Genomic DNA, 19,349 nt, shown 5'->3' on the forward strand with positions numbered 1-19,349 from the left:
AAAAAAACAAAAAAATAAAAAAGACAAAAACAAAAAGAAAAAAAATTCATTAAAAAACAAGGCATTCTCTTTGCGTATGTAGTTTTGTTACCCCTCGTGCAGTCGTATTTGAAATATTTGAAAAAAAACTGAAAAAAAACAAGAAAAGGCATCTTGTATCTTCTTTAATTTGAGATTTAATTCAGCCTATATTAATAAACATTTAGCTTTCTTAATGCATGACACGTTGTAACTTAGACTTTGTTAACTTTTACAACATTGTTTAACAACTTTTTGGTTTGTGGCGCCATCTGTAAGTTCTGAGGCGTAGGTGAGGTTTCAGGCTTTTTCTTTCAGGTGGGGTTGATTTGGACAACTACAGTGGGGTGCATTCGGACATTGTCCGAACCAACCCCACAATCCCCTAATTGGCGATTGTACTGTTATTTTTTTTTGTAAAGAGAGTTTTGTCTTTCCACAGCAAAATAGAATTATCCTTGATATTAGGGCGTTTATCCCCCCTTTTCAGGATAAAGTACAGCTTTTAGTGGATCAATTTTGGAAACTATCGTTTTTCATTAAAATCAACGTTTTCGCAATAGAAGAACCACCCCCACATCACCCGTATTGAACTGTTAACCCTAAAATTTCCCTTTCAGTTGGACTCAATAGATTAATCACTGGTTCTAAATCCCTATGAACATAGCTTGAGCCTAAAACGTACTTTTGAGACTTCAGTCTTCTTGCCCCCAACCGAACTCTTTTCCTAGTTCCTTTTTCTGGCTAAAAACGATTGGAGAACAGATCGACCAACAACAAATGTGCCTTAAGGGTCCTTATATACCCAATTTCCACTGAATCAGCGTTTTAAAATCGTCAGTTTGTTTAAAATACTTGAAAGATCGGATACAATGGCACCCATAGTCCCGGGAGCAACAGCTCTAAATTATGCCTTAATACTCTTAAAGAGCTAACAACACATGTTGAAATGAGATTCCTCCAGAATTTCTACGATTGCTTGTTTGATACACTATAAAAAAAAAAATAATAATAAACAATATAACATCAGAAATTTCGCATTTCTTAGTTAGGGACTTGGAAATTCTGCTTAGAGAACGATAGGAGTATATAATTAGACAGTGCAGTTTCCGTTAAGATCAGATCAAAATAGCTGAAATCAAATTAAAGAAAAAATATTTTGGTTAAAGAAATTAATGTTATAAATTGGACCTGATTCAATATTAATGCTTACGGGTCAAAGAGAAAGTATAATTAATTTTATAATGTCACAAAAAATGGAACGCCATGAGAGAACACCTGAGCAACGCAAAACTGCGCTATTATACGAAATGCGACACCGAGCATGTGAGCGAGTCAAAAATTAAAATGATATTAAATTATATTAAACTGTTTAAAGAGGGAATATATTTTGACAATGGATTGAAGCAATTCGAAAACCATAAAAAAGAAAACCAAAAGTTTGAATCTTAGTAGAAATTATTGTTATAAATTGGATTTGCTTTAATAATCAAATACCTTTGAAAAAACTGCAATATGAAAAGACAGCAAATTGTCTGCAGTTAGAATACAAGGGACAATGAGATTCCAAATATAGAAGCCTGCCGCATGCCGCTAACTGGGGCCAGGCGGTGAAGCCGCGTGGCAACAGCTAATATTATATATATATATATATATATATATATATATATATATATATATATATATATATATATATATATATATATATATATATATATATATATATATATATATATATATATATATATATATATATATATATATATATATTTATATATATATATATATATTTACATATATATATATATATATATATATATATATATATATATATATATATATATATATATATATATATATATATATATATATATATATATATATATAAATATATATTTATATATATATATACTAGCTGGGGACAGTTGGGTGCAGCAATAATTTCATAATTTTATAAATGTGAAAGGATAACATTCGCTGTGAAACTTTTTTAGCTGGTTAGGTGGTGGATATATTGAATGTCTTTATTGTGTTTATAGATGGCAAGATATCACAACATAGGCACTACATGACTCGATAAAGGATTACCCGGGGTAATTTTCAATTGTGACTGTTTAGCTTACGGCTTTATCCGAGTTAATAAATAGCTTCGTGTTTCTACGTTTTGCCCTTGGAATATATTGGAAAAAGCTTAGGACGAAACATCGATATAATTTATTGGATACGAAGGTAATGATAGTAAAGTAGCTGTCTTCTGGGTGTTCACCGGTCTTCTAAATGAACCCCCCCGCTATCCGAATAAAACCCTTAGCCCTAGGGAATGCCAAACTTGGACCATGTGGTGTACATCTCAGAACGCCACGTTGTGTCAAAAAATTCCGCCGCACTTGGCACATTTTCCACCAAGCTTGGAATGCATCAATACAGACCAAAAATGTACATAATTAATGAGCATAAGAGGACATCCTGTTATTAATTAAGGACATCAAATTCAGTGACCTAATAACAAAAGAAACCAATTATCAATTCTATTAAAAAAAGTTAGCTCCACATCTACAGTTTTAACGCTAAATTAGTTCAAATCTGTCTGTCGAGGAAACACTATCAATAAATGGATCTTTCAACGTTACAAACTTCAGATGGTGTGGAGGGTGCAGCAACGCTGAAGCCTTCAGTAAGCATGGGCGCACAATCAAGAGCTTTAGTTTCACTTGGGGCAAATAGAGCAGGTTCTATGATGTCTCCTGCCGGTGGCTTAGTTGCATTTCCTCTAGAAAGATGCCCAACTGGTCGAGACCCGTTAAATGGAGCATTTCCATTATTTGGTTTGCAGTTTTCACCCCCTCAGGATTTATTAAAAAAGGGGGAAGAAGAAATTATTCTTACTAAAGTGAACAATGATTTTTCACGTTTGCAGTTGGGTGAGTCTTTAGTTATTTGTTAAAACTTTTTCTTTTTTATGGCATAAGTAGCCTCCTATCGGAAGAAACATGTGTGCAAATTTTTGCATCAAAATTGACTTCTCCAAGGCAACTCTAACTCCTTGTAGTTTCCAAAAAATAGCACATAGAGTCTTGACTTAATTCTCAATCAACAATCATATGCTTGAAAGTTGAACATTGCCCTACTCAAAAAAAATATGACAATGCTACTTAATTGAGACTAGTCGTGTATAGTTTCAACTTTATCGATAAATCTGATAAATTGCGGCTTACGCTTTAGTACGAGTGGCGAAGCCTAACAGCTTTTTATTCGAATTCTTTAAAGGTATTAAATAAATAAATATAAATTTTTAGCTGAAAGTAAGGAGTGACATTAAAACTTAAAACGAGCAAAAACTACTCCATAAATGAAAGGCGCTGCTCCCTCCTTAACGCCCCGATTTTTACCATTAAGTTTGACTCTTTCTTCCAACTCTACTTTTTAAATCAGTAAAAAACTTTAGCTTAAAGAGTGGGGAGTTGAAAAGGGAACAGCCCCTTTCACATACAGAGTAATTTCAGTTCGCTTCAAGTTTTAATGTCGCTCCTTGCTTTCAGTTGAAAAAAAAACTTATTTGTTCTATTTAATTTCTGAACATTTTTGAATTAATGCACATGTTTTCATTTTGGCTCTCTGCACATGAATAATTAAAGCGGAATTTGCATATTAATTTATCTTGGGTAAATCTCTTCTCATAGTTTTGATCGGACTATTTTGGGAAAAAAAGAAGCAGAGGAGTAGGCCTAGTTACCCTTCAATATCTGATTACTTAAAAAGGCAACTAGAACTTTTAATTTTACGAACGTTTTTATTAGTAAAAATATATGTAACTAACGAATTAACTTACAGAACGAACTTCTTATTTCGTTTTTTTTTTACTATATGAGGGGGTTCGCCCCCTCGTCTATATCTGACTCTTTACAGTAAAGCTTTAATTTTGTCCCAATTCCTTAAAATTGACCCCTGAATCACAAAGGCAGTAGAAAAAAATAGTTCAAACTAATAAAATTACTTTAGCGTAAAGAGCAAGGTATCAGGAGGAGGTGAACCCCTCATAGTCACAAAATTTGACCAGAGTTTAGGTATAGTGTTAGGTTATTGGGAAGTGTACAGATGTTTTCAGGGTTTTTTTTTGGGGGGGAGGGTTGAGGAAGGGGCTTACATGGGATGATCTTTTCATGGAGAAATTTGTCTTGGGAGGAGATAATTTCAAAGGAAGGGGTGCTGAATATTCTGGCACTATTTTAAACAAAACAATTAAAAAAATAGATATGGAAAAAATTTTCAACCGAAAGTAAGGAACAGCAAAACATAAAATGAACAGAAATTGTTACGCATATGTGGGGTCCATCTCCTCCTACTACCTCACTCTTTACACTTAAGTATGTGATACACTTTAGTGATACAAAAAAGTATCACTCTTTACACTAAAGAATACTATTTACACTAAAGACCTGTTATTTCAAATCTCAACTAGATCTGTTGACATTGGGGGGACTTGGAGGGGGAAACTGGAAATCTTGGAAAACGCTTAGAGTGGAGAGATGAAACTTGGTGGGTAGAATAAGCAAATGTCTTAGATACTTGATTGACGTAACCGTACTGGATCTGATCTCTTTGGGGGAGTTCGTGGGTGGGGTTCGGTGCTTTGCCGAGTTAGGTGCTTCTGGACGTGCTAGGACGATGAAAATTGGTAGACATGTCATGGAGGTGCACAAATTGACTTGATAAAGTCGTTTTCCCTGATTCGACCATTTGTAGGGCTGAAGAGAGAGTAAAAAGTTAAAAAAGAGGTATTTTTAATTTACGAGTGGTTATCTTTACACTCGGTATCTGAAGTTGACAAATTAACTTAATCAGGTCGTTCAAGTCTAACACCAAAGATAAAACAAATGAGTCACAATTAGGAATACATTTCGTTTAAAATGATGTCTTCAAAATAAAGAAATTGTTGAACTTATCGAATTAGCCCTCCATTACTGAGGGAGGAAAACCAAGCTTATAAAAAAACTCTCCAAAAATATAAACATTTCTTACCAAAAGTATGCAGTTTGTATTCACTTGCAGAAATCATAACCGAACAAATACTTTATTTAGCTCAAGTTCTTTTTCCTTTTTTTTCACCTTCTTTTTCATTTCCTTTTAACATATTTTGCATTTCTTTTGCCGTTTGATTTATCATTCCAATTTTTTTAGATGACGAGCCCAGTTGCCATTTACTAATAATCCATCCCCCAGAAGTCAAACAAGAGGATGTCCAGTACCTATGCAATTTGTATCCTGGCTTAGAGTTCTGTCGTAATTTTGACGACCGCTCAAGATCGTCGATTGTAAGTTTTCTTTATTATGTCAAATTTTCTTGCACATAAAATGAAAAACATATAATTTAACCTATTTTGAAAGGACGGTATATGCATAACAAACTTGAATTAAGAAAAATAGATTGCAGTTTCTTTTTTGATCAACCCTGTAAGCACTTGCAAGGGACAGCTTTGCATTATCCTAATTTTTCTTATATAAAGTCCGAAATATGTAAGTCTAAGTAGTTCTAATTTTTTAATGGAATTCAAATTAGTTATGCAAAAATTCAACATATTAAATTCATTTTTACTTTTGAAGATTATAGCATTTTTAGATAAAAAAAAAACATTGTTAAGTTACAAAGATTTCGTTTAAAGCAAAATCATTTTAAAAAGTTCATTCAAAATAAGTAAAATTCATGACGTTTGATGCCACCCATTAAAAGCTACGACCCAGAAAATTAACCCAATTTTTTATAATAAGGGGAGAAACCCTCAAAATACCAGGGCATGTTTAAAAAAAACATCATTGGATTTAGCATATAAGAGCCATACAGTAAAGGTTTCAAGCTCCTATATACAAAAATGATGAATTGTAATTTTTTTTTTTTGCGTTAAGCAAGATCATTTATTTGGTCTAGTCCACCCTGTTGTTCCCTGCTTCCATCTGTCTGTCCCCCCGTCTATGTGCCTGGCCCAGTCTTTCCATTCCAAAATTATTGCCCAAATTTGCATTTTTAGCCTTTTTAAATTGCGAATGTGGCAATTTCTCGAGTCTATGTATATGAAAAATGATAAGACATAAGATTTATCTTTTCTGTATCCTTAAACAGCTCCCCATGATGTTCCTGTGCCTCAATAGCAACGAAGAAAAATAATAGAACATATCACTAGTGCTCATATAATTTTTTTTCTTGTTGTTCAATCAGGGGAGTTACAGACGTCTTTTTCAAATCACATTGCAACAGAATGACGCAATCCACGGGGCTGCTAGAATAGTGTGCAGTTTGACTTTGAGATTTTGTCTTCTATGATGGGAGCGGGAGTTGAGGGAAGTGAAAGGGGGAAATGCACTTTAATATTAACGATAGAGCTGGCAAAGAATCCGAGGTTATTAAATTCACAATTACCCACCCCAAGTATTTACAGAACACCACTGTCGTCAGCACCAACTCGTTGCTGACAGCCTTAGTAATAGCTGAGTCCAATGCTTCATTTATGATTGTTCCATGTTTGCGCATTGTTTATTTATGTGTTCTTTAGTGTTTTTAAACTTAACCGAGTAAGGTTTATTTTCTAAATTTTAACATTTTTTCGTTATTGCTTGAAGAAAAATATCCTACTGAAGACTTAGGGAAGGAACGGGCTACTATTTAACCACTTGTTACACCCATCCCCACCAGGTGGAAGAGTGCACATGTGGTCACGGGATCGGGAAACACATTAAGTTTTTTAACATCCCTTTCCCACAGGCGTCTTTAGAGGAGAGTGATTGGTGGGGCACTCGTATCTGGTGCAGAAATTTTAGGGGTGGAAATTTGTAATAAAGCGATCTAACATTTATCATCATTTTACAGTTATTAAAATTTTGTCTTTATAAAAACGACCCTTTTGGTTCAGGAGTCTTTCCTAATTATTGCAATAAAAAATCAAACCTGGGCGTTAAGAGCTAGGTACTGAGGAAGAGCTGACCCCCTTTATGTACATGGTAGTTTTTGCTAGTTTTTTAATTAATTCCAATATACTGTAATTCAAATTAGAGCCGATATCAAGAAGGTATTATCATGGATCATGAAATCACGTGCATAGGTTATATATAACATTAAATTTAGTATAGGTCATAATGGCAATTTTGTTTAAAAGAAGACACTCAGATCTATAGCTCATAATTCATAATATTTATGAGTCATATTGCCTTCATTATGGCCCTGATGTCTCTCAAGTATCTTACCTAAATTGCTTATTCTTATTTCCTTTTTTTAAATAAATAGCTTTTAATTAAAATTCAATAATTTTTTTTTCATTATGTTCAATAGAAAAAGAGGTAAAACTAGTTTGGTTCTCTCCCCTGATCAAATATTTTTCTTCCCTTTTCAGGATCAAAGAGGGATGTTCATTGCTGAGTTTAGATCAAAAAGTACTGCAACATTTGCAAAGAATATTCTAGACAATTTGGATTGTAAAGCTTGGGGAGTGCCTGGTGAACGACTGGTAGCAAAATACCATTCTTGAAGAAATGATAATTTGACATATTTTAAGTTTTTATTTATTTTATGACTTTTCTAGTGGACAGTTTAAAAAAATATAGAACCATTTTGCAGAACAGTACATATTTCTATAAATAAAAATAATTGTTCGTTTAGAGAAAGTAGTCAAAAGGACCTCTTGACAATATTTTGAGTGATTCCACTTATTCTGCTCTTATTAGTGTTGGAATTTTCATTTTCGTCTTTAGTGGTCTTAGTTGAAAATTCTTAGCTGTTCTAAATCTGTATCAGAACCAACACTGGTAGATTCGTAGGCTATCAGACCGTAGGTGATGTTACTTAGTTGAAGATCCCAATTAAATGGAGATCCTTTTTCTAGGTAATCAATAACGATCTGGGTGTCTTTATAGTTTCTCGCCTTGGAAATTTCCTTATGTTGTTCACTTGTTCCCTAAAGAATCTGTGACAGAAAATATGGAAAGCAGAATAGCATATAGCATAGCGTCAACCAAAAAACGGCCATCTATTGCCCTGGTGATTTCTTTCCCACTGAGAAGATGGGGGGGGGCAGTTTTAGGTACATAGACAAGTTCAAGAACATCTCTAGGCCCTGAACCCTCCGTTATGTAGCCTACTGATCCAAGGAAGCTCGTCCTGGTGTAGATTCCTCCCTGTTTTGGAACAATATTTGAGAGCTCACTTGCTGGAGTGCAGAAATAATTTTATAAATGGGAAAGAAGAACATTTGTCGTGAAACTTTTTTAGCTTGTTAGGTGGTGGATATATTGAATGACTTTTTCGTATTTATAGATGACAAGATATCAAACACAGGCACTATATGACTTAATAAATGATTACCCAGGGTAATTTTCAATTGTGAGGTTGTGAGGTTGTCAACCTCAATTGTGAGGTTGTCAATTGTGATATTTGCCAAAATTTGTATACGAAATTCTTCTTTTGTCTTGCTTTCTTTTTGGAGACTCAATTTCACGTGGAAAGATGTTAAGGTTGATTTTCCGGTGTAAATTTTAACCAGTGTTGTATTGTCTAGAGAATATGTCCTTAGCGAGGAGGGATTTTTCTGTGGAGGTGGAGCCAAAATTTTTGGTATAATTTAAAAAAAAAACGATCAGAAAATAAATAAAAAAAAACAAGTTTTTTGAACTGAAAGTAAGGTACCACTAAAGGGTAAAACGAGCATAAATTATTAAGCATATAATGGGGGTTTCCCCCTCCTCAATACCCTGCTCTTTACGCTAAATTTTGAAATTCATCCCAATTCTTTAGGAACTAATCCTGAAACACAAGGTTCATTTAATTAGAACGATTAATTAGATCGATGCTGTAGAGAACCACTTACAAGTATCAAGAACATTTACTCGTCTTTTTTGGCATCTAATTAAACGTGTTCCAATTTCTAGCACCTGATGTAAAACCTTCTTCGCCTTTAGAATGGTATCATGACTGAAAAATCTTGTCGACGTAGTAATTATTGTCTCAACTTTGATACCATCGATCGAGAAATAAAATTCAAAATTGGATTTAAAATAATTTTCGAGTCGTTTATTATTTCATAATTGCACTTACGGTAGTAATATTCAATAGATAAAAATCCATTCCAAATGAGTGCCATGGTCCGTCACCAATATAGATACAGTCAATCACCACAGTCGGGCAATTACCACAAATTTTAAATTCAAATGACATAACAGAAAGTCAGCAAGGAAAAACAAATCATCCGCACAAGTTCTGAGTAATTATCCAGAATTATTACTCTGCACAGCATGAATGCGAATGAAAACAAAACTAAATAGATTAAATATATTAAATTAATTAGGTAAATTAAATAGAATCCAAAAAAAATAATAAAAAGAATAAATAAATTAATAGATAAAAATCATAGGTAGCGATGCCTAATGAAAGAACTACGTTGGCACAATGTTTTATTTATGTTTTGTTTAGACCAGCCCTTCGTATGGAAAGCGTTGTTGTAGAAACTTCAAAAAGACTCATTAAATTGGAAATTGAAAGGCCCTATTTAATAGTAAAAAATGACTTTTTAGGGCAACTAACCTCCTCCCACAACCACCATTTCTCCAAATACATTCAATCAAAATTCTGAGAGCCATTTTCTTTAACATAATTGAAAAATCTGGAAATTATATTTTTGAGGATAACACACCCCACCCCCGGAGCCCTCATGGCAAGGGTTTTGAATTATTTTCTGGGGGTATATAAGGTTTTAATAGAAGGTTTTGTTTTAGAAACCACATAAAGACCTCATTCACTTAGAAATTGGGAGGGCTAGTTTCCTTTTTAATAGACGAAAGTGTTTGGAGGGCAACTAACCCCCCTCCCATTCCCACCATTTCCCAAAACACATCCAATCAAAACTCTGAGATAGCTATTTTGTTAGACAAAGTTGAATGGTCTGGAAATTATGTCTTTGAGGATGACACCCCCTCCCACAGTCTTCAATGGCAAAGGTTGTAATTAATACCCTGGGGATATATAAGGTATTTATACAAAGAGTTGTCGTGGAAACCTCATTAGCGCTCATTTAATTGAAAGTTGGGATGGCTAGTGCCCTTATTAATAGTCAAAGGTTTTTCGAAAGCGAATGCTGCCTTCTCCACGCGCAAAATTTCCCCAAACACATCCGATAAAATTTTGATATAGGTTTGGTTCTTATAGACAGTGATGTCATAGAAACTTCAAAAAGGGCTCATTCGGTTTAAAATTGAAAGGGCTAGTGTCCATTTCAATAGTCTAAAATGGTTGGAGAGCAGCTCAGCCCCCCCCTCCTTGCGTCCTTGATTTCCTCAGTCACTTTCTATCAAATTTTGATATAGCCATTTTGTTTAACGTAGTTGAAGGGTTTGGAAATTATGGCTTTTGAAGCTGGCAGCATGAGCCTGGCTTGTATTTTCCGGTTTTCTAATGGACAAACTGGCATTACGCTTCATAAATCCTTTAAACATGTCGTCTCCTGTTCTTTCATTCAGCTCCCAACTTGGTGCTTGGGAGTTGAGCTTCACAGTTATTGCGAGTTCTCTCTCTTGTTTGGGAGTAAAAACAAACTTAAAAGTCTCCTGAAAACTATCTTTATCATTGTATGCACTTGGGTTACCCTTCTCAAGATCTTGCATTTTACTCTTGGACGCGTTTCACGGCATCCACAAGGGTAGACTTCTTCAAAGAAGATTCTTCCGCGGCTGATCGGAAAGATGAATTCTCATTTACAACTTGTCTCATAGCACGCTTCAGTAATTCCGGATCTGGGGGGCACCCCCTTTCTGAATATAGGTGCGAACCATCTGTAAAAGAAAAGTCTAAAATGTCAAGGACGGAGAGAAGTCTATATGTCCTCATATTGTAAATAAACTTAACTTAGTAGAAATATCCCAAAATTTCATGAGCTGATTTTCTTGGAAAAAACATACTTCAAAAATAGTTCTTTGCCCGGGTGTCTGGATTGATGAATAATAGATTTTAATATATATTATGTTGTGGCGTTCTTGCGCGGGGGTGACATCCTCTGTTATCTCCTATCTTGTATGTTTTTTTATGACGAGTTGTTGTGTTTTTTCTATGCATTTGTACTGTCCCAGCCTTATGAGCTCTGTTCTTTGTTGGGGCATAACATTGTTTTGTTTTTTGAAAGTTGAATTTAATAAATTCCTATTCCTAGTCTATAATAAAACTGAAATACTTGGTAATTTCCTAGCTCTAGCTACTTCCAATTCCAGACTCGGAGATACTTCCATCAGCATGGGGCGAAACCGAACACCTCAAAATATGTCCGGAGTCACCCCCAAAAAATTATCTGGAGTCACCCAGATAATTTTATCATCACCCTTATTGACGCCATATTGAAAATTTACCTTTTTTTGGAAACCGACAGATATTTATTGATGAAAATTACGAGGAAAATACCGGAAACATACCTCTTATGATCCTTCTAACTTACGACCCTATAGCTACAATAACTTGGAAAATATTCGACGAGGACTACAGGTGTCAAAATTTCCAGGGAGTATATAAAAACTTCTTTACCTCTTATCTCAGTTGTATTTGGCATCAAATATTTAAAACTTCCGCCTAGTTTGCGCTGCATGAATTTTTGAATTCATTCTAGCGGCGATTTTTTGAATGGATTAGTTCAAAGACTTTAGATGAGAGGTCTAAAGGACGGTCTCCCCTATAACAATATTCATGTTTTTTTTTTTTCAAAAGTGCTTACTCAAGGGATTTTGTTGTTTCAAAAGCTATACGACGTTCTCAGCCTCAGCCGGACCATTTCTGGTATTGAGGAAAACTTGAAGAATTAATATTCCAAATATAGGAAAATAGGACTTGAATTTAATGCCGAAAAGTGTGAAGTTGTGTCAATTAGTATGTCACGCAATTGGCACATTCTCGATATCGTTTGCTTTGATGGTCATCATGTTAAGCTGTCGTCAAGAATAAATTAGATTGGATTGCCCATTGGAAGTGAATTATATCATACTAGAGCAGTTTTATTATAATTTTTAGGTGCAAAACTTCGCAAGGGATTCGGCCTTGTATGCTTGTTCCTTGCAAAGCACGCTATAAAAGAAAAGCACTTTCTAAGTTTTATAATGCGTTTTATGTGCCCCATTTGTTAGCTTTGTCACCTTTTTGGAATTTTTTAGTACGTCAGATAAAGGAGCTTGTCGGTCAAATTATTTTCGTTACGCTAAGTTCCTACTGTTTGTACCTCTGTGGATTTCTGTGCGTGTGGTGTCTGTATATGGAGTTGTCAATCTGTTTGCTGTTGTCGCGGAGCGTAGGTTACGCTTTAAACAGAATTTGGAAGCTTTACATAATCTATTTTAGGCCTTTTTATAAAAAGTTTTTCCAACTGAAGTTGAATTTTGTTTCCTTCTTTTTTCTACTTCTATGCTCTATTTTGATACTATTGCGTGTTTATTGGGTTAATAAAGTTTCATTAATCCATTCATTCATAACAAGGCTTTTGGGGTTGATAAAAACACTTGAGTCTAGACGTGAGTTTTGTAAGGTATGCCACAGGGCACGTAAGGCGTCAAAAGTGATGGAGGGCATTTAGCTTCCCCTCTCCCTGACAACCAATCTTTTTGGTTCTGACACAAATCTTAAGGTTTTTGCGGAATGGAAGGCCGCATAAACTTCAGATGGAGCTTATTTGATTTGGAATTAGAGAGCAATTAGTCCATCCCTTATTTTAATAATTTTTCTCAACACCACCAATGAAAATTTGGATAGAACAATTTTGCTCATCATAGTTAAAGGTTTCAGAAATTGTGTCTGTTAGGAAGACCCTCCCCCCTCTACTATCTCAGGGAGTGGGTTGTAAGTTATGTCCTGGCGACATATAAGGTGTTTATAAAAAGTGTGGCCGTATATACTTTGGACAGGACTCTTTAGATTGGTAAACAGAAGTTCTAGTGCCTTTATTAAGAGACAAATTGATCAGAGCGTGGCTACTCCTTCCCCCAAACACACAAACACTTCATTTGCATTAAATAGGTATTTTAAAACATTCATTTTATTCAAAATAGTCCAAATATCATATAACAAGGCTTTTGGGGGATACAAACCACCAGAGCCTGAGGGTGAGTGTTATAGGTTATGCACCTGGGGTATTCAAGGTTCTTATCGAAGGGATTGCTGCATAAATTTTAGAGGTGTCTCAATTTGTTGAAATTGGAAGTTCTACTTCTCTTATAAGGTGATGGAGTAATGGAGGTCAGGAAGCCCCCCCCACCCAACTACCCCAATTTTTGCCAAATGTGTCTGATTGAAATTTTGCGACGATGATTTTGTTTAAAATAGTCAAAAGAACATATAATAATGCCTCCAGGGCTGGTGTAACCCCCCAGAGCCCTTAGGCAAAGGCTTGAAGTTTTGCCCTGGGAACATATAGGCTTTTTATGGAATGGGTTGTCTCATTTGACTTTAAATTAGAAGGTATAGTGCCTTTTTAAGAGTCAAAATGATTCGAGAGGCCCCCCCCCGTGCCCATCATTTCCCACAACAAACATCCAAACAAAGTTTTCAATTTCAACGATCCCTCAAAATTTAAGTTTCGTAATATATTACCAATCATCTCATCTTCCAACTGTATCAAAACCAATCACCAAATACAGCTTTTATAGTATCTGGTGCTTTATTTATCTGACTGTAATTTTTATGTATTATATGTTTTTATTTTATTTTAAAGGTACTGTGAACGTAGAATCAAGTATTGTTTCGAGTGATGCTGCCGCTGCCGATTGCAGTGACCTATCCTTACCTGTTCCCAGTGCTAAGCCTGATCACAATTCGGTAGAACAATCTATATCCCCAAATAAGAAAAAAGATAAGTTTGAAAATTAATATGGGCTTCCATGGTTCGCATCCCCCCATCCAGAGCTTTGAGTCAAGGGTTTTAATTATTGTCCTGGGGGCAAATATGGTTTTTATTGAATGGGTGGTCGTATTAAATTCAAATAGGTCTCAATTAATCATATATTGGACATTACAGTGCCTTTCTTAAGAGTGAAAGTGATTTGAGGGATTCCCTCATGCCTATCATTTCCCATAGTAAAGATGATTTGATACATCAATTTTTGTCATCGTTGTTGAAAGATTCAGTAATTATGCTTAGTAATAATTGTAGTAGCAGTAGTAACTGTATGTAAATAGCACCTTTTTATCAACATCACCTACAATACACGAAGAGATTTTCAAATTGATACCATCAACCAGTCCTAAAGTGCTACTGATACGGCCTCTTAACAAACCCAATGGGTATGCGAAAGCACAGGTTGGCTGGCCCCCAGCCCCCCATTGCACTTCCTGGCTGAAGGGCCAAGAAACGGAGATCAGCACCGCCGGTACGGACTGTAAAGTCTAAATGCCGCATCCTTTACCTTTTTTTTACCAATGGGTATAGCGTGTATTGATTTATTTCAATACACTTACATTATTGCCCAAAATTTTGCCTTAATACCCTTAAGTCTATTAGTAGTAGCCCTAGCATCAGTAGTTACAGAAGTAACATTAGGAGTACAGTTATTATTAGCAGTCTTAGCTTTAGTAGCAATAGTAGTAGTAGCAGTAGTAGCTGCAGGAGTAGAGGCATTAGTATTATAATGCAAATATTGTCTTTTGGTTAATCCAATATCCCCACAAAAAGCGTAGTAAATTTAATTTCTCACACGAAACTGTTCCTAAGATATAGCATCCGTACATCCATACAACAGAAATATTCTCTGAAAATTTCACCTTCATATCTTCATAGGTTATGGAGTTTAACTACCCAGAAGACACTGTGTATACATTTAATGCTGCTTCTACGGTCACTTTAATTGACGCAACAAATCGCATTAAGTCGAAACTTTTAGAGAACATTTAGGGTGAGTTAGGGTTTTAACTCAACCATGTAAGGATCCTTGCCTCACAGAGGTCGGGGGAGCATGACGGTCCCAAGTCCGCAAATGAGGAGGGTTGGGCTGTGGGCTTGCAACCCACACCCGGGACCTTGAGGGGCAACCTTCAGGGGAAAAACAACTGCAACTGAAACGTCTACAACAGCCTCGGATACATCACCTCCCCAAATAACGACCCCTGCATGCCCCCGGAACCGATTTTTGACTGCGAAACAGAATCTAAAGATGGGTTTTTGGAACGTGAGAACGATGAACCAGTTATCCAAGACAGAGCAAGTTCTTAAAGAGATGAGACAATACCTCATCGATATACTCGTTCTCAGTGAAATAAGGTGGACTGAAAATGGATTAGAGAAGTTCAGTGATGGATATGTCATGGCATTTAGTGGTCACCCTTCCATCCACCGCGCTGGTGTAGGACTTCTGATGTCGCCACTTGCACACAAAGCAATGACAAACTGGAACCCAGTTAACGAACGTATAATGACAGCTCGCTTCGTATCAAATCACACAAAAATGACTATCATCGCATGCTACGCTCCAACAAACGAAGCTGATGAAGAGGAGAAAGATGCTTTCTATAACATGCTACACTCGGTCACCAAAGACGTTCCCAGGCATGATGTACTCTGCGTGGTTGGCGATCTAAATGCTAAGGTTTGTGCAGATCGCCAGTACTGCCCTGAAGTTCTGGGCCCACATGGCATGGGAGAGATAAATGAGAATGGCACACTGCTAATCGATTATGCACTAAGCAACGATTTGATAATAGGTGGTAGTATGTTCGACCATAAAACGATTCACAAGTACACATGGGTGTCCCCTGACGGCCGAACGAAGAATCAAATCGACCATTTCCTCATGTCAAGACGTTGGAGAAGTAGCCTATGTGACGTGAGGGGTTTTCGAGGAGCGGATGTTAATTCAGATCACATCCTGATGATAGCCGAAGTAAGAATCAAACTGAAAGCTCAGAAGCGAAAAACTAACACTACAACACATAAACAATTTGACACCGATAAGCTGAAAGATCCTGACATCCGAAAAAACTTCTGCATATCTCTACATAACATATTTGAAGCGTTAAATCTGCTCGACGAAACCAATGACTTTGATGTTGAGAATACATGGACCTCAGTCAAGAGTGTGTACCATGACGTTGCGAAGGCCAACCTTGGCTTCAAGAAAAGAAAGAAAGAAGAATGGATATCGGATGACACCTGGAAATACATCAGTAAACGCAAGGAGACCCGAACGCTTATCCTGAATACATCAAGCCCAGAGAAAAAAGCCCAATTACAGCTCCGCTACAAAAAAGAGGATAAAGCAGTGAAAAGAAGTGCCAGGAAAGACAAAAGAATTGCCATTGAGAGAAAAGCAGCCTTTGCAGAAGAAGCTGCAAAGAAAGGAGACTCAAAAATGGTTTATCGACTAACAAACGAGATAGTTGGAAAGAAAACAAATCGTACATCCCTTGTAAAAGATGAAAATGGAGACATTATTTCGGATCCACAGAAAGCTGACGAGATATGGGCCTCACATTTCGAGAAAGTCTTAAATAGGCCCAGACCTGATGATCCAGAAACAGTACCGGATACGCCATTTTTACAAATTGACGTAAGTGCTGACCCACTCAGCACGGTAGAAGTGACGACAGCTGTGAAAAAGCTGAAAAATGGACGTGCACCTGGAGTCGATGGGATCACGGCAGAGATGCTGAAAGCGTCCCTTCGAGCCTGCATGTTCGTATGGACTGCTCTTCTAGTGGCCATCTGGAACAACGAAAAAGTCCCAAAAGATTGGACCAGAGGTATACTGGTCAAACTCTTCAAGAAAGGCGATGCACAAATTTGTGACAATTGGAGGGGCATCAATTTGACGTCTGTGCCTAGTAAAATACTAGCCTCAGTAATACTACAACGCCTAAGAGCAGCCCTGGACTCACATCTCAGGGAAGAGCAGCATGGGTTCCGACCTGGTAGGTCTTGCTCTGATCTTATTTTCATTCTTAGACTGATGGTGGAAGAGTCCGGAGAATGGAACAAAAAGCTGTACCTGCTCTTCATTGATTTTGAAAAGGTGTTCGATTCTGTTGACCGAGACACTTTATGGAAGATTTTGAAATATTACGGAGTACCTGATAAACTAGTCAAAATGATAATCGCACTATATGAGGATAGTGAATGCTGTGTACGCACAGAAAATGGGGACACGCGTTTCCTCAAGATAATGTCTGGCGTCAAACAAGGGTGTGTCCTATCCCCGTTTCTCTTTGTCATTGTAATGGACTATATTCTACGGCTGTCTTCAGGCATTGGAGTGAAGATTAGCAGCCGACTGATCTCCGATTTGGACTTCGCAGATGACGTTGTTCTTCTTGAAGAAGCGAAACTGCGACTGCAGCTGCTACTCGACGCCATAGACGAAAAGGCCGAGAAAATGGGACTTGCAGTAAATGTCAGTAAAACAAAGAGTATGGCCACATCTGACTCCCCACTCATATTAAAATGCAAAAATAAAACAATTGAGCAGGTCAAGGAATTTAAATATCTTGGGAGTTGGATCGAATACGATGGTGAAATAGCCAACGAAATCAAGAGGAAAATTGGACAACCGACATCGGCTTTTAGCAAGTTGAAACCAGTCTGGCGCAGTAGTAAATACTCTATGCGCTTGAAGCTCCGCCTCCTGAATAGCAATGTGATGTTCATCCTCCTCTATGCTAGTGAATGCTGGAAACAAAACACCCAGCTAGAGAAACGTGTCCTAGCCTTTGAAAACATGTGCCTTAGGAGAATCCTGAACATATCGTGGCAGGAAAAGGTCACCAACATAGAAGTTCGCCGGCAAACCGGTCAGCCATTAGTTACTGACCTTCTGAAACATAGGAGATGGACATACCTTGGCCACGTCCTCCGTATGCCAGAGGATCGACTCCCGAATACAGTATATGATTGGCGTCCCGAGGGGAGGCGAAAAAGAGGTCGACCAAGACACACCTTACGACGACAGTACGACGGAGACCTGAGAAATGCGGAGTTGTCTCTTCAACCACAGTGGGAGGACGTCATGGCTGCAGCTCAGCTCCGAGATGTCTGGCGAGGTTTCGTAGACGCCCTATGAGCCATCCCTGGCTCTGGAGGATCTAAGGTCTAAGGTTAGGGTGAGTTTCTATTAAACGAAAAAGGTACATGCATGAAGGTATTAAAAGGGCATGTAAGCAAGATAGGGCATATAAGGAAAAAGGTAACGATGCTCTATAATAGCTAGTAATATCATTCGTATTTTATAGGAGTTAATTTGATATAAAGTTAAAAGTTCTATTGCTCTTTTACCAGTCAAAAGTGATTAGAGTGCAATCAGCCCTTCTCTTTAGCTCAAAATTTTTCAGACACTTCCAATCAAAATTTTAAAACAGCCATTTTGTTGCATAGCTGAGCAGGCTATCAACTATGTATCTGGGGCTATTGGGTAGGTCAATTCCCCACAATAATGTAATTTGCTCATTATGCTTAAAAACTAAATGCATAAATCAAAACTTACTGTTTGTAGGTTGGATGTCAATAAGACATCTCAGCAATATACCAAGAACGACTGAGAGTATTAAGCTTAAACTTTTGGGGCCACTTCTATTACTAATTCAGCTCTTAATATTTTAATAAACAAAAAGAGTGTAAGCGTATCCAGGCAGTGAAAGAGCATAGACATAATTTTGTAAGGAATATTATTAAGTTTTATTTGTCAGGTCAACTAGAGGATGCATATGACTAAATTAAACACTACTATTTGTGTCATGATCTTCAGAACGGTTTATATTGTTAAAAACTACTGCAAAAGTTTCTACAGAATGCAAATAGAATTCAATTCAATTCGTTTATTAACAGAAAAAAAATCACAGACTTTAAACTAACTACACCCAATGAGAGCACTGCCCATAACGACTTCTAACAATTTCTAACAATGATATCTACTAAGCTTCAAAGTTTTGGTTTTCTTTTTTAAGGTTTTTGAATTCTTGTAATTCCTTGTTTTTAATTTTCTTTTTTTTTCTTTTTTTAGGTTTTTAGTTTTTTTCTGTGTAGTTTTTTTTTTTAGTTGGTTACCTTTTTTCTATTTTTTATTTTTTATTTCTTTTTTCCAGAACGTGCCCCAGAAACACCTGTGCAAGGTGCTAATTTTTAACTGCGTAAAACTTGTGGATATACAACTGGTAATTCTTCTGATATACTCTGGTAATTCCTCGACACGCATTCTCTTTTTACTCTCTCTTTTCGCCACAAGTCAGGTTTTGTGTTGCTCTTGTAGTACATCGACTCGGTTTCTTTTTGTAATTTCTCTCTATGTCGTAGACCTAAACCCCCCCTCAAGCAACACGTATGCAAGGTACTAATTTATAACCGCGTAAC

At 36.6% G+C, this 19,349-nt stretch overlaps 2 protein-coding genes across 5 annotated transcripts in view; both read left to right on the forward strand.

Annotated features, from left to right (window-relative positions):
- The window catches only part of LOC136030883 (uncharacterized), a 128,529-nt gene that overhangs the window by 59,576 nt on the left and 49,604 nt on the right, over nt 1-19,349 (forward strand). The gene's annotated exons all lie outside the window — the stretch shown is intronic.
- On the forward strand, nt 2,619-7,606 carry LOC136030882 (uncharacterized). The gene is made up of 3 exons (XM_065709968.1): nt 2,619-2,939; nt 5,197-5,330; nt 7,398-7,606. Exons 1-3 carry the CDS (start codon nt 2,630-2,632, stop codon nt 7,530-7,532), a joined length of 579 nt encoding a protein of 192 aa, XP_065566040.1. The 5' UTR covers nt 2,619-2,629; the 3' UTR covers nt 7,533-7,606.

The sequence above is a fragment of the Artemia franciscana genome, chromosome 9 (genome assembly GCF_032884065.1).
Source record: "Artemia franciscana chromosome 9, ASM3288406v1, whole genome shotgun sequence".
Taxonomy (NCBI): Eukaryota; Metazoa; Arthropoda; class Branchiopoda; order Anostraca; family Artemiidae; genus Artemia; species Artemia franciscana.

What these genes read in the sequence shown, in the direction of transcription:
- LOC136030882 (XM_065709968.1), top strand. Translation starts at nt 2,630, where the DNA reads ATGGATCTTTCAACGTTACAAACTTCAGATGGTGTGGAGGGTGCAGCA. An exon ending in TTTTTCACGTTTGCAGTTGG is followed by an intron (nt 2,940 to 5,196) that starts GTGAGTCTTTAG and finishes CAATTTTTTTAG; the next exon opens with ATGACGAGCCCAGTTGCCAT. An exon ending in ACCGCTCAAGATCGTCGATT is followed by an intron (nt 5,331 to 7,397) that starts GTAAGTTTTCTT and finishes TTCCCTTTTCAG; the next exon opens with GATCAAAGAGGGATGTTCAT.